The sequence below is a fragment of the Hoplias malabaricus genome, chromosome 4 (genome assembly GCF_029633855.1).
Source record: "Hoplias malabaricus isolate fHopMal1 chromosome 4, fHopMal1.hap1, whole genome shotgun sequence".
NCBI classification, from domain to species: Eukaryota; Metazoa; Chordata; class Actinopteri; order Characiformes; family Erythrinidae; genus Hoplias; species Hoplias malabaricus.
This window is the reverse complement of record NC_089803.1, coordinates 26,127,111-26,141,024: the sequence shown is the minus strand read 5'-3', so window position 1 is coordinate 26,141,024 and position 13,914 is coordinate 26,127,111. Positions and strand designations below refer to the sequence as shown.

Below are 13,914 nucleotides of genomic sequence, written 5' to 3'. Positions count from 1 at the left end.
GGAATTCGTTTGAAACCCTAGTCAGTCTTTTACATTCTAAATGATTTTAAATATATATGTGAAAATTCGCTGATATGGGCCCTTTAAGAAGAAAATACACTGTGCAGCATAAGTTATTAGAGAGAAGAAAAAAAGAACCATTCTTTTTGTGTTTTAACTTAGTTTTATAATAAGATAATTAAAGGCTGATGGAGAAAGATAAAGAAAATCTAAACTTAATCGATAGGCCCATTTAGAAAGAGAGAGAGAGAGAGAGAGTGAGAGAGAGAGAGAGAGTAAGAGAGAAAGAGAGAGAGAGAGAGAGAGAGAGAGAGAGAGAGAGAGAGAGAGAGAGAGTAAGAGAGAAAGAGAGAGAGAGAGAGAGAGAGAGAGAAAGAGAGAGAGAGAGAGAGAGAGAGAGAGAGAGAGAGAGAGAGAGAGAGAGAGACGGAACTGCTCTAGTGGACCTCATCTTGCGTTGCTTTTCTTTTTCACCCGTATTTGTCCAAAACCCGGCCTCTTGCGGTTGGATTGGTTTAAAGTTCGTCCACTCCAGAGCCTCGGGCAGTGTGCGAATAACTAGCCAATAGGAGCGCAGGGGGCGGTATCAGGTCAGCCAGTCTTAGCGCAGCAGAGGGCGGAGCTTGTCTGAATACGGGTTGGGAAGACAAGAAGCGAAACGACACAGTGCTGATAGTAGATGGCCGCTCCACCCCTGACTGAAAACAGACAACAAAAAAACTATTCTTCCTTCATCTCTCACTCCGCCTCGCCGCATCACCGCGCATCACGGAAACGCTCTTGTGGAGAGAGACAGCTATCACACTGACCTTTACAACTTTCTTACTAGCTTCACATTTTTCAGTAGACTCAAAACTACAAGAATTCTCACATATTGTGAGAAAGTTTAGTACTACTTCTGAGAGAGAGAGAGAGAGAGAGAGAGAGAGAGAGAGAAACAGGCATGGATATGTGAGACCCACTGGTCAGCAGCAACCAACCCAGGCATCATGAGGAAGCACTCGGACAGAGGGACTCTCCTACCCACTCTCCTCAGTCTCAGTGTGCTGTTTCAGGTTTGTCCTGTTTAACTATTCTGTCGTCTGCCTAAGTTTGTGGACCCCTGGTCTCTGGTTCATATGGCAGCTTGTGCTGACGTTTTAAGATGGAAAGAATCACACGTCTGTCACAGAGAACACATTTTATATTTAAAGCGTTTGGTAATAAATAAAAAAAAGGTTTCTCTATAATTTATCCAATAAATACAACTTAACAGTCATGTGCAGAACTTAATTTTCTACTTAGAAAATCAACAAAGTATGTAAGCACTGAATAGAAGATGTTCAAACTCTTGCATACTGCTATGTTGAGCATTTTATAGTGGCAAACTTATATAGAACCTGAGTACTGCACCTGTTGCACCACATGGTGAAGATATAGACTTTAAAATTGTTATTATTATTATTTTTATTTTAATTATGGGATAAATCCAATAACACTTCTGGTGGATGTTTTTTTTTATAGTGTGTGACTGAACTTTCTGTAGATTAACTCATCTTCAAATGTCTGTGTAATTAAATAGTTGGGCTATAAACTAAGTGATTCACAGTGTTTTGACATAAAACAAGTAATTTAAGTGAAACCTACTGAGACAGAAATATTCATAGTTGTGGTGAAAGTCACCAGACGTCTGCAGTGTTCAAGTCGTGTAACTAAAAATTATTACATAGTTTTGAATGTTATCATCATCATCTTCTTCTTTGCGGCTTAATCCATTTCAGGGTCGCTGTTAGTTGTGTATATGCTGTTTTATAATAATATTATAACAATTTGTCTCAATAACACTTTTGGCATGAACATTGCTTTAGTAGAGATGGACAATGCAGGGTTGTCGAAAGGCAAAAATAATTCCTCCCAAATAATATCATTTATTTATAATGTAATACCACAATTATACCCATATTAAATATAGTATCACACAAGAATAAGTAGATGTGTCTAAATTCACTGGTCCGTCTGGCGGTGTATAAAAGGCTGAATTTGCATTGCAGACATTTTGACGTCTGGTTCTTACCACGCCAATGTAAATCTGAGCTGGTAAGAATCTTATGAGGGAAGAAAATGATTGAAATATGTAAAAATGAAATTATCAGTTGAGTCTCTCTTAATCTCAGTGACATTGGTATTTACTGGCGCTTAATTGTGCTGAGCTCTATGTACTTGGCCTATAGCTGAGCACGTATAATTATATAATTTGTGACGTGTTGGTGGTGAAAGAGCAACAGTTCTCACGCAAACCCACACAAATGCTGTGGTCTATGGAAATTAAGCAGTTTTGTCAATTTGTGTGTTTATGGTATCAGACTTTTTTAATAACCATATACAGACAGAATGAGGAGTTTATGTCTGTGCTGTGTGCAGACTCTTTCAGAGAGTTGAGCTATTTTAGGGGTTTAAAAAAGCTTGTATTCTGAAGTTTGAAGGTTATCCAAATCCACTTCAAATTAAGGAACTGAAACATACTATTTCTGTGGTTGCATTCACTCATGGACCTGCATCTGCTGCATGAACCCATATAAGAGTGCATAATAAACTTCCATTTATATCAAAACTGTGCTGATTTCCTCTTAATCTCTCAATCCTTTGTTTAGTGTTTTTTAGTGAGTAAACATATCTCAGGGAATGTTTCTAGGGTTCGGCAACTGTTGAATAATTTTTCTATAAATATCGTAACCCCCTCCGCCCATTGTGTAAGACCAGTAATTGGAGTTTTTCAGTTTGGTTCCCCATGGACAAGGGGAAACACTTTGAGATAAATATCACTTGTTCCTAAGAGAGAATACTAATGCTTTTGCAAAAGCATGTAATCTTGAGGATCAAGGGATGATACCGCTTAAAAATGGTTGCAACACTTTTTTGTATTATGGCATTTTTTCTTTGCGGATTATTGCCCTGAGTTAAGAAGACAGTGTGCTAACAGTTCAGAATGTGGTCAGTTTCTTTGACACGAACATGATCACACTGCATTCATATGTTAGTGTGGTGTAAAGAGAGTGAGGCCAAACCTCTTTCAGCTTAGTACCTTCCTATAATTGTTTAACTCTAGGGTATTTTAAATTGTTTATATGGTTTTGCCGTGGTTCCTTATTTGAATGACATAAGGATCATTATTAGTTCAATCCCTGGTGACACCACAACCTGTGGTTGAATGTCCAACAGAATTTGCTTTGCTCTCTTAGTGGGTTGCTGCTTCTCACCAATGCAGGGGTCTGAAAGGAAACAGTTAGTATGCATTCTTTAAGAATACTGATTCTCAGGTCGAACTTAAATAAAGTTGGAATGATATACTGATAACAAATCTTATTGTCTAGAAGTCGGTAATGTAGCGGTGGCAGGGTGGCGTAGTAGGTAGTGTCTCAGTCACACAGCTCCATGGACCTGGAGGTTGTGGGGTCTTTGAAGAGTTGATGTGTTCTCCCCGTGTCTGCATGTGTTTCCTCCGGGTGCTCAGGTTTCCTCCCACAGTCCAAAAACACACATTGGAAGGTGGATTGGTGACTCAAAAGTGTCCATAGGTGTGAGTGAATGTGTGAGTGTGTGTGTGTCGGCCTGTGAAGGACTGGCGCCCCCTGCGGGATGTGTTCCCACCTCGCGCCCAGTGATTCCGGGTGGGCTCTGGACCCACCACGAAACTGAATTGGATAAGCAGTTTCAGATAATGAATGAATGAATGAATACTGATTCAAAGAATAGTAAAATGCTCTTCATTAAAACAACATTCATTAGAAGTCCAAAAATAGCCACTTAAATATCTACTTCGGTCCTGAATAAATTCTAGAAGCATTTGTCACCAGGAGGTTCTGTGTTTCCTTTTTGGCTCCTTTTGGTCTAAAATAATATAGGCGTAAAGTCAGAGGGATGACCTATCATTAAACAGCAGACAAACAAACAAATAAATAAAACATAATAAATGTTAATCACTACATGTACATTTCTTATTTTAAACATATTTCAGTAGATGATAAACACAATATTTCACCTTATATTTATTTATGTGAAGGACCATGCCCTTGATTTACTTTAAATAGTTCCTGCCCACTTCTGCTATCAACTGAAACTTGTTCCATACGCTTTGCTTTACAGAACTACAAAGCTATGAAGCAGTACCTCTAAGCGGAAACTTCACTTCACTTAATACTTCACTTAAACACCCTAACACTCTGCTAAGTGTGTGCTGTTTCAGGCTACATTTATTAAAGTTAATTTCTAATATGTGATCCAGGTTTTTCTGCTATTAACAAACCTATACTTGGCAAACCTATACTCTTTTAAACAGTGACATCCAGTCATTTACATTTTAGAATGTATTAGTCCTGTATCAGACTTTGCCATCTTTAAAATTGTTTCAACTGACCTCAGACTATGCTGTGTGGCTTCAGTTGTTAGTTCCTTAAGCCCAGATTACACCTAAGCCTGGCCTAAAAATAATTTCAAACAGTAATTCACCATTGGCACTGAAATATAGTAAAAATTAAAAAACAAAACAAAAAAAACAACAAAAAAAAAAAGTGACCTCTGTGATCATGTCCAGACGACTTGGGTTGGGTTGTAAATTCTCAGGGAGTATACATCATTACTTTCCTGTTATTCTTTCTTTCTGTTCAGACTTTCGCACCTCCCAGTGTAGAGATGCCTGTTATCAGACCTGCTACCTGATGTGTGTGGCATGTTAGTGTGTAAAAATACATTTGATTCTTGTTGATTTTGTTGGCTTGTTTATTTTTAGTTCACTTTATCTATCACAATATTTTAACTAAGACACAAAACATTCTTAAACAAAACATCTAAAACACGGAGACCAATGATTTTCAAGCATACATTTGGTCTGTGTTGTTTAGGTACAGACAATGGCATGATATGCTCAGAGAGGCATACTTTTTATCACACTAACAAAACATTACATTAAAAAAATATCACTATAATGCCTCTGCTCTGGTTATTACAGGGCAAAAACTTACTTGTGTAAAACTAAAATACCTTCCGTTTTAATTAAAGGAGTTATAATATGGCTATAAATGCACATATATGGAGGCACAGTGTTTTTCCCACCTCATTTTAATCCCTGGGTATCAGAATTCATGAATACTTAGTAAACCATGATGTGGGAACTGCTCAGAAGGGAAGGTACATTGCTTTGCATAAATGTCATATAAAAGGATGTTGTTGCACAGACTCCTGCGTCATTCATATGGGAAGGTGTATGTGTTGTAAAAACTTTGGATCACCATGTATTCTCAGAACAGTGTTGTGGGTGTATACATGAGACAAAAAGGGGAATATAAAACCTGAAAGATCAGTGACAAATATTTACAGTCTGGGCTTGATTTGTCCCATTGCAAATCATTTTATTATGTTAATACTTTGGGCTGTCATTTGCCTCCCTCATTTGTGTAATTATCTGTTTTCTCTAGGACCATGAACATGAGTCGTTTCCCTCTGTAACATGCAGGTTTGTCCTCTTATAGAAATGCCTGCCTCATTAAAAAACTGCTGTAAGTTGCAGTATTTTGCTTATCTTATGTCCATCAGTGACCTATGTTGTTGTTTCATATAATGAATTCAGGTTTGGTGAGATTAGCCACTTCTGGACAAGCATAAAAAGTTGCACCTGTAGCATGTCCTGAGTAGCAACACACCTGACCTATCAGTCCAAAACACTAGCATGACTCAGGTTCTTGCTCACCTGCTAAAGATATATGGGGCATATGACAGGCAGGAATAAACAGTTTGTTTTAGACACATAGAAAAGAATTTAACACACCAATTTATTTCTTTTAATTGCTAAAGAAGTGTGCTTTGTGTAGGTAATCTGTCTAAAGCTGCCTATCTGTAAGTGAAACAGATTACAGCTGTTTTGGGAATTAGTGAATTTGCATAAACTATGCAAATTCACTGTGTGCTCTGCACAGCTGACTAAGACCCAATATACAGTATTATGCAGAAGTCTTAGGCACAAAGGCAAGATAATTATATATATTTAAACTAATGCCTTCTCAGTAAGTGTGGTGCTTGTATAAAGTTATATATAATCACAGTAAATACAATAAAACAATAACATAAAACAAATAAGAAATATAAGATTTTTTTTCTATAAAGTAGTAGGTGTGAGAGGTTTAAAAATAATGTTTTTTAATAATTATTAAATAATGTTGTTAACTAACAGTGGATTGCCTGTAATGGATTAATTTACATTAAAATAAGTTAGAAGCAATTCTACTACTCAATTCCGTGTCCAGGAACACTTCAAAAAAGTTTTGTGTTGTTATAATGTATTATTTACCGTAAAAATCACATGGGCCTGTTGTACGGTACAAAGTGTTATACTAATACATATAAAACAATAAATGGACTACAAAATGTTGGACATCCGTAGGACATCCATGAGATCAGTGAGATACATTACAACAATAATGATCAGCTGGAGAGAACTGCTATGAAAATATAATAAAATATAACATATATAATTATAATATAAAATATATATAAATATACCATGTGGAAAAAAATATATAACTTTTTTATGTAACTAAAAGGCAGATGTAAAAGACCCCATCCAATGAAAATTATGTGTTTTTACTTTGTAAACATGTTTGTGGTGTTTATATGCTAGAAGACATATGCTATCATGAGTGAAATAATCAGTCAAATAAATCAAGAACACATCTTGTGATCTTGCGGGTGAGGTTTTCCACGTATGATTGAATTGCAAGTGCACAGAAGACATTGACAGGGACTTATTTGTGGTGTAAACCAATTTTAACACATTATGGGAATATTTTATTTTGATGAATATAGATGTACCACGCTGAAAAAGGCTTAAATACGGAAAAATGACTGAGCCTTTTCTGTATTTGGACATTAACATATATATTTAGTGGGATGATTTTCCACTAGTTTGACTGGTTTTGTATTTGCAGTTTTGCCGGAAAAAGAGACCCAGGTTGGATTCCTCAAGGAAGTTTTATGATTATCCAGAGTCCAACAGCAACAAAGTAAAAAAAAAAAGATATGTTATATTTTACCTGTTTTCCAGGAAGTGATTAACATGTTAGCTAATGATTTAGCTAATGGTCTGCTTCTACCCAGAAGCGTGTTTGAGTCCATGGTTGGAATTCCCCCTGCCTAAAAGGTGCGACCTTGTGGTGATTAGAGGCAGTTTAGTCATTGCTGAATGGTGTGACAATGGTTATGAATCTGACGTTTTTGCTCTTCAGCTTTTTTGAGGATGTGTCAGAGTTTGGCATCAGTTGTGGTGTCACTGACATTTGAACCAGTCACTACAGTGCAGCAATGAGAGAAACACAGAGTCTACTTTTAAGCCATAGATAACTGTTCTGAAGTGTTAGCTTAATGGCAGTACCATCAGCCTGAAAGGGAAATATTTTTTGGATGAAATCCCACACAAATTATTTGTAATATTTATTTATATATATATTTGGAGTTTTGTGAAAACTCTAAGAATTCTAATTCGAATCATATTTAAGGACATAAATGTATTTTGATCATATTGTGTGAATGAGATCTTAATATATGTTTTACTTAATAAGGTAAATTTTACATAATTTACTTAAAATTTTTCCTCATGTGTGTAAAACTCTTTTAAATTACTGTATGTATGTTTTTATACCACCTCAGCAGTGCAGCTGTGTCTATGCCATTAACATATTAGTGTCATTAACATGCTGAGAATGGCTCATATGGTCATTATGTCTGGTCAGTGTCTCTATGGTGGTGATTTTCGTTTAGAGATGTGCTGTAGAAGGTGCAGTAAATGAGCTATAGTTAATGAGACTGTAAAGCAGGTGCACTGCTAATGTAGAACCTCTGTCTGCAGAGTTTTTTTTTCTTATAAAAGCCTTAAGCAACAACGGCAGGAATTCTGTTGCCCTGGGTTGTTATTTACTCATAAGCTTTAAGGTTATTTTTTTGTATAAAACGTTTGCTACGTATATGCACACACAGACATTTCTGCACTTAGTTGTGTGGTAGATTTATATACTTTTTGTACAAAATCAGAATCTTGGTAAGTTACTGTTGTTTACAAAATAAGCAAATATTTATTGATTTCTTTTTCACTTCTTCTGCATGTTGGAAACCTTCATTCAGTCATTCATTAATTATCTGTAACCGCTTATCCAGTTCAGGGTCGCGTTGGGTCCAGAGCCTACCTTGAATCATTGGGCACAAGGCAGGAATACACCCTGGCGTACCCTGGCACCAGTCCTTCACAGGGCAACACAGACACACACACACATTCACTCACACCTACGGACACTTTTGAGCCGCCAGTGTTTTTGGACTGTGGGAGGAAACTGGAGCACCCGGAAGAAACCCACGCGGACACAGGGAGAACACACAAAACTCCTCACAGACAGTCACCCGGAGCGGGAATCGAACCCACAACTTCCAGGTCCCTGGAGCTGTGTGACTGCAACACTACCTGCTGCGCCATCATGCCGCCCTAAAATTAAATTCAATAATATTTAATATTAAAAATATATATTCCTATAGTCATTCATACATTATGTGTAACTGCTTATCCAGTTCAGGGTGGGTGGGTTCGGAGCCTACCTGGAATCATTGGGCAAAAGGCAGGAACACACCCAGTCCTTCACAGGGCAACACACTCACTCACACACTCACACCTACAGACATTTTTTGAGTCGTAAATCCACTTACCAACGTGTGTTTTTGGACTGTGGGAGGGCATGCTACCCTATACATTTATATTATTTACTATAAGTGAAATAATTATAAAATTTAATTTGTTGCAATAGTGTGTTCTTGAAATTAATAAGTGTATTTTTCTATTTTCATCATATTGTCAAGTATAATACCCAATAATACCCTAAAATATCATGACATTATTTTAGGGCCATATCACACACACACACACACACACACACACACAAAAGAGCAAACACCTGTATACCTGGTATAGAAGGCTCCTTAGATGAAGCACAACTTCCCTGCAGTTTAAATAACTGTATCTACATTACTGTGTCTGTGTTGTAGCTACATTATCTACCAGACTGGCCAAGGACTAATAAAGACAATTACAAATTCTTCATTTTTCCAAAGATATTTCTTAGGAAATTTAGAAATACAATAATTGACCTTAACAAGGACTAGAGGATTGTCTTAGAATTAAGTTTATTTAATGATCATTATTTAAATATAAAACAAATAGATGCAGAAAAACTGAGAATTAATAAAAACTTGAAATACACCAAAAGGTTCACCACTAGATAAAGATTTATTTTTCCCATCTACATGCTTCTCATGTGCAAAACAACACAAATTATTTTGAGCACTTATCTAACAACTTTACAAAGTCAGTCCTTGAAATTTCTTTGCTTTGAATGTACACTACATCTCTGATAAAGAGGTTTGAAAGCAAATTAATAAGATGTCTAAGAAATGGACATTCATGTAGATTTGGGCTGCATGCATTGATGAGCACAATAGATGGAATGGTTGGGTTGCAAGGCTGGTTAACAAGTTGATGATATATTAAAATGTATTTAAAATGTTTATTGCATGAAACAAACTAAAATGGCTGTAAGTTATCGTTTAATTTTGTACTGCTCTCACCAAAGTTTATGACATATAGATAACGCCCATATAACCATTGTAATCTGTGTGCTACGCAGCTGATTAAAATAGAAATCACGTGATAAATAGCAAATAGAAAAGGGGGTAGAGGTCCAGGAAATGAAATGTACGTAAATGATCGTAGGCAAATCTGTATGGAAATTGATTTTCACATGAACACAAAGAACAGTCTACTGCAGACTTTTATATCTCAGAGGAACTGTTGAAGTGTGCACCATTACAACAGATACGAGTGCAATTGTGATGAACTTCCTGTGCTTTTGCAACAAATTATTTTTTAAATCTGGATAAACCAGTGAAGTTCTGAAGCCTGCAAGTGAAATTGAAACCTTGAAAAACACTAATCAAATATAACATTGCTACCACCTCCCTGTTTCTATACTCAGTGTTCTTAGAGTATGTGCACTTTGTAATTCAAATGTTACAGACTGCAGTTCATCTGTGATATTGCATTGTGTCCTTCAATGGTATAATAATAATAATAATAATAATAATAACAATAATAATAATGTGTAACACACACAAGAGAACTAGGGGCTGTGAACACACACCCAGAGTGGTGGGCAGCCATCCCCGGCGCACGGGGAACATTTGTGGGTTCAGTGCCTTGCTCAAGGGCACTTCAGCCATGGATGTTCCTGCCGGTCCTGGGGATCTAACCAGCACCCTTCCGGTACCAAGTGGATATTTTTTGGTTGGTGGACATTTCTAAGTTCAACAATGACCTTGAGGTGTCTAAAAACTCTGAGTCTGATCCACTCATACCAGCACAACACATAACTACAACCTCTTTCACACATGCACGGTAATCCAGAAATGTTCTGAATTTTACCTGGAGGAGCTGTAGGTGTGAATGTGAACACCTGCTACATTGGTCTAGGGCTTTCTTAAAGAATCCAGATAAAGTCATTCATTCATTCATTATCTGTAACCGCTTATCAGGTTCAGGGTCACGGTGGGTCCAGGCAAGGCAGGAACACACCCTGGAGGGGGCGCCAGTCCTTCACAGGGCAACACACACTCACTTACGGACACTTTTGAGTCACACGGGGAGAACACACCAACTCCTTACAGACAGTCACCCGGAGCAGGAATTGAACCCACAACCCCCTGAAGCTGTGTGACTGCGAGACTACCTGCTGCGCCACCGTGCCGCCCAGATAAAATCAGAGTCAGCGTATGTGATAATGCTTTGGGACGTTCCAGACTTTTTGTCCTACGTGCGCTGAACATGTGCTGCTGACTCAGAAAAGTCAGAAGTCAGTCAAAAGTCAAAAGACAGTGTCTGACTCAGAAAATCTCTGACTGTGTGATGCATAATTGAAAGGACCACACTTGGCCATCTTCATAGCTGTTTCTCTAGAGATTCTCAAGTGTTAATGGGTGAAAGAGGCATATTTAGAGGAAATACAAACCCCACATTTTTTGGAGTATTTCTGTTGAGAGCCTGAGGAACTTGTAAGCACTTCTGCATACAACTGCTATAGTGTGTATAGATTTCCCCAAGTGTTAAAGGTTTTCTGGTTGCATTTGATGCAGTGGCAGACTGTTATGCAACAACAGCTTTTATTTTTTTGTGGCTATATTTATCACAATAGCATAATAATTCCTTGTGCCATCCCATCCGAGGGCTCAAAGATCATGCTTCTTCATCATCATTTATAATGTGGTAAAGATAAAATAATTGAAATGTGTCATGTTCTGAAGTGCCATAAAAAACAACGATCCTTTTTAGTATCGTTAATGAGTTTTTCTATGCTTGTGGTGTATGTGAACATGACTAAAGTCCTTCTTGCTTCGATATAATTCACATATTTTGGTGGCAAGTCTGTACAAAAGATACTATAGTTGAAACAAGCTATATTTTATAGTACCCTGAAAAACAACTGTATTTTTTGCATCTTTACGGAGCTTTTTTAAAACTCTGCACTTGAAGCTTATATGAACGCCCAAATGTCCTTCACCCTTCGCGTCATTTGGTGGCACATCTGTGGTAAACATAAGCTTTTTATGTTCAAAAGATAAAATGGTTAAAATAGGTTAAGTATCATTACAGAGCTTTTTTCTTTTCTCTTTTTGAAAGTCATGGACACGCCTCAGTCCACTTTTGTATTCACGTACATTGGCGCAGTGGAAATGCTGTTTTTAAGAGTTAAGTACAGTTTTTTTTTTCTGAATTTAACACATTGGGGAAAATGAAACAGAATTTTCTCCTGTGGAAATAAAAATGACTTATAAACTAACAGATGTGGATATTAACACTTTGTGTTTGCTGTAGAGGATCCAGCTGTAGAGGATTGAAACTTATTTTCACTTTGAAATTCAAAGACCAATAAATGGTGTTTAATTCTGTATATGATAAACGATTTTGAACAAATTCACTGAAATTTGCTGTTGTATTTAAGCAACTACATACATGTAAAAAAGAAACGTATAAAGGACCATAAAGGCACCTATGGTAATTATATATATTTAAACTAATGCCTTCTCAGTAAGTGTGGTGCTTGTATAAAGTTATATATAATCACAGTAAATACAAAAAATAATATTATAAAACAAATAAGAAATATAATTTTTTTTCCCACAAATAGTAGGTGTGAGTGAGTTTGAAGAACAATGTTCTGTTCATATTCTCCTTGATTGCATGAATTTGTTAAATCAACAGCACACATTATTTAAAATTAGAATATTTTAACCGGTAAAACTAGGTATTGGATGAAAATCTCAAATAAAATATGGACTACCACAAGGATATATTTGGAAAAAGTTAAACCATAACATTCACACACAGAGTATCATACTTACTGGAATAATGTTACTTGGTTTTATTAAATTAAATTAAATATATACATAAATATGGTGGCACGGTGGCGCAGCAGGTAGTGTCGCAGTCACACAGCTCCAGGGACCTGGAGGTTGTCGGTTCGATTCCCGCTCCTGGTGACTGTCTGTGAGCAGTTGGTGTGTTCTCCCCGTGTCCGCGTGGGTTTCCTCCGGGTGCTCCGGTTTCCTCCCACAGTCCCACAGGTGGATTGGCGATTCAAAAGTGTCCATAGGTGTAAATGTGTGTCTGTGTTGCCCTGTGAAGGACTGGCGCCCCTTCCAGGGTGTGTTCCCACCTTGCGCCCAATGCTTCCAGGTAGGCTCTGGACCCCCCGCGACCCTGAATTGGATATATATATATATATACTATTGTATATACAATAGTCTATGAAAATGCTATTTTTATATGAACACTTTAAGCAACTCATTTTGTGACCTTCACAAAGAATAGGGCAGTGAGGTGGAGACAGGCCAATATTAAAATGTTAGAGAGTAGTGCAAGGCCCCTTGAGTATAGTCACAGTAGGAAGTGTTAATTGTGAACATAGTTTGGAGCTTTTCCTGCTCCCTGAATGCCAAGGCTAGAGTGCAGGTCTATTGTGTGAATCTTACAATAAGCAGGTCATAAAAAGTGCTTTGGACATTTTGGGCTAGGTTTTTAAGAGCTGGATTGATAAGAGACATAATAATAACTATTCTTTATTATCGGTGGACAAAAAAATAATAGCACAACTGCTCTGAACCTACTGTCTGTCTGGAATTCATTTTGTTTGAGCAAGTCTGTTTTGAACATTGAGAACACTGTTGAGTAAGTTTTAAAAGCTTGATTACGAGTCTTGAAAGGAAAGGCAGTTCTTGAGCAGGTTTTCTAGTTTTGAAAGAAACTATCCTCAAACCCAGTGTAAGTGGACTGATCTCTATTATCCTGTAATCAAATTTTATTTTTGTAATAAATGTATAGACTATAGAACAGTTCAGTGTATTTGTTTGGGTTTGTTGCCTGTTGTTCTCTGTATTGAAATAGCCCCCTGGATGAACTGTATTTCATTCTTCAATTTGTTAAAACACTCTGTAGTGACAAGCTGACTTTAATCATTAATAGAAGCTTAGGTGGGAAGGCATTTCACACACATACCAAAACTGTGAACTAGGGAACTTTATCGAAAGCTGTTTACTAAATATTAAACCTCAATTATAAAGGCCAAAGATTCCCAGTGTTTTTGTGGCAGGAAACTGTTACACATTGATATTAAACTTTCACCTGTAATTAGAAGGAAGAAGGATGCTTCCCCATTTGGTCCAAAGTGCTAAAATCACTAGCATTAACACTGAAGTTAGTTTAATCTTTTTAACCTATTTGATATATACAGGTGGACTACAGTCTGTAATTATAAGTCTGTGTGTTTCTTTATGTTTCTAATCCAGTGATTATTCATA

At 37.0% G+C, this 13,914-nt stretch overlaps 1 protein-coding gene across 1 annotated transcript in view; it reads left to right on the top strand.

The window, feature by feature from the left end:
- Nucleotides 1-764: 764 nt before the first annotated feature.
- Nucleotides 765-13,914, top strand: part of LOC136694998 (receptor-type tyrosine-protein phosphatase eta-like) — a 113,235-nt gene continuing 100,085 nt past the window's right edge. The window contains exon 1 of the mRNA XM_066668811.1: nucleotides 765-1,055. Coding sequence (XP_066524908.1) covers nucleotides 990-1,055 — 66 coding nt within the window. The 5' untranslated portion in view covers nucleotides 765-989. The remainder of the gene's footprint in view (nucleotides 1,056-13,914) is intronic.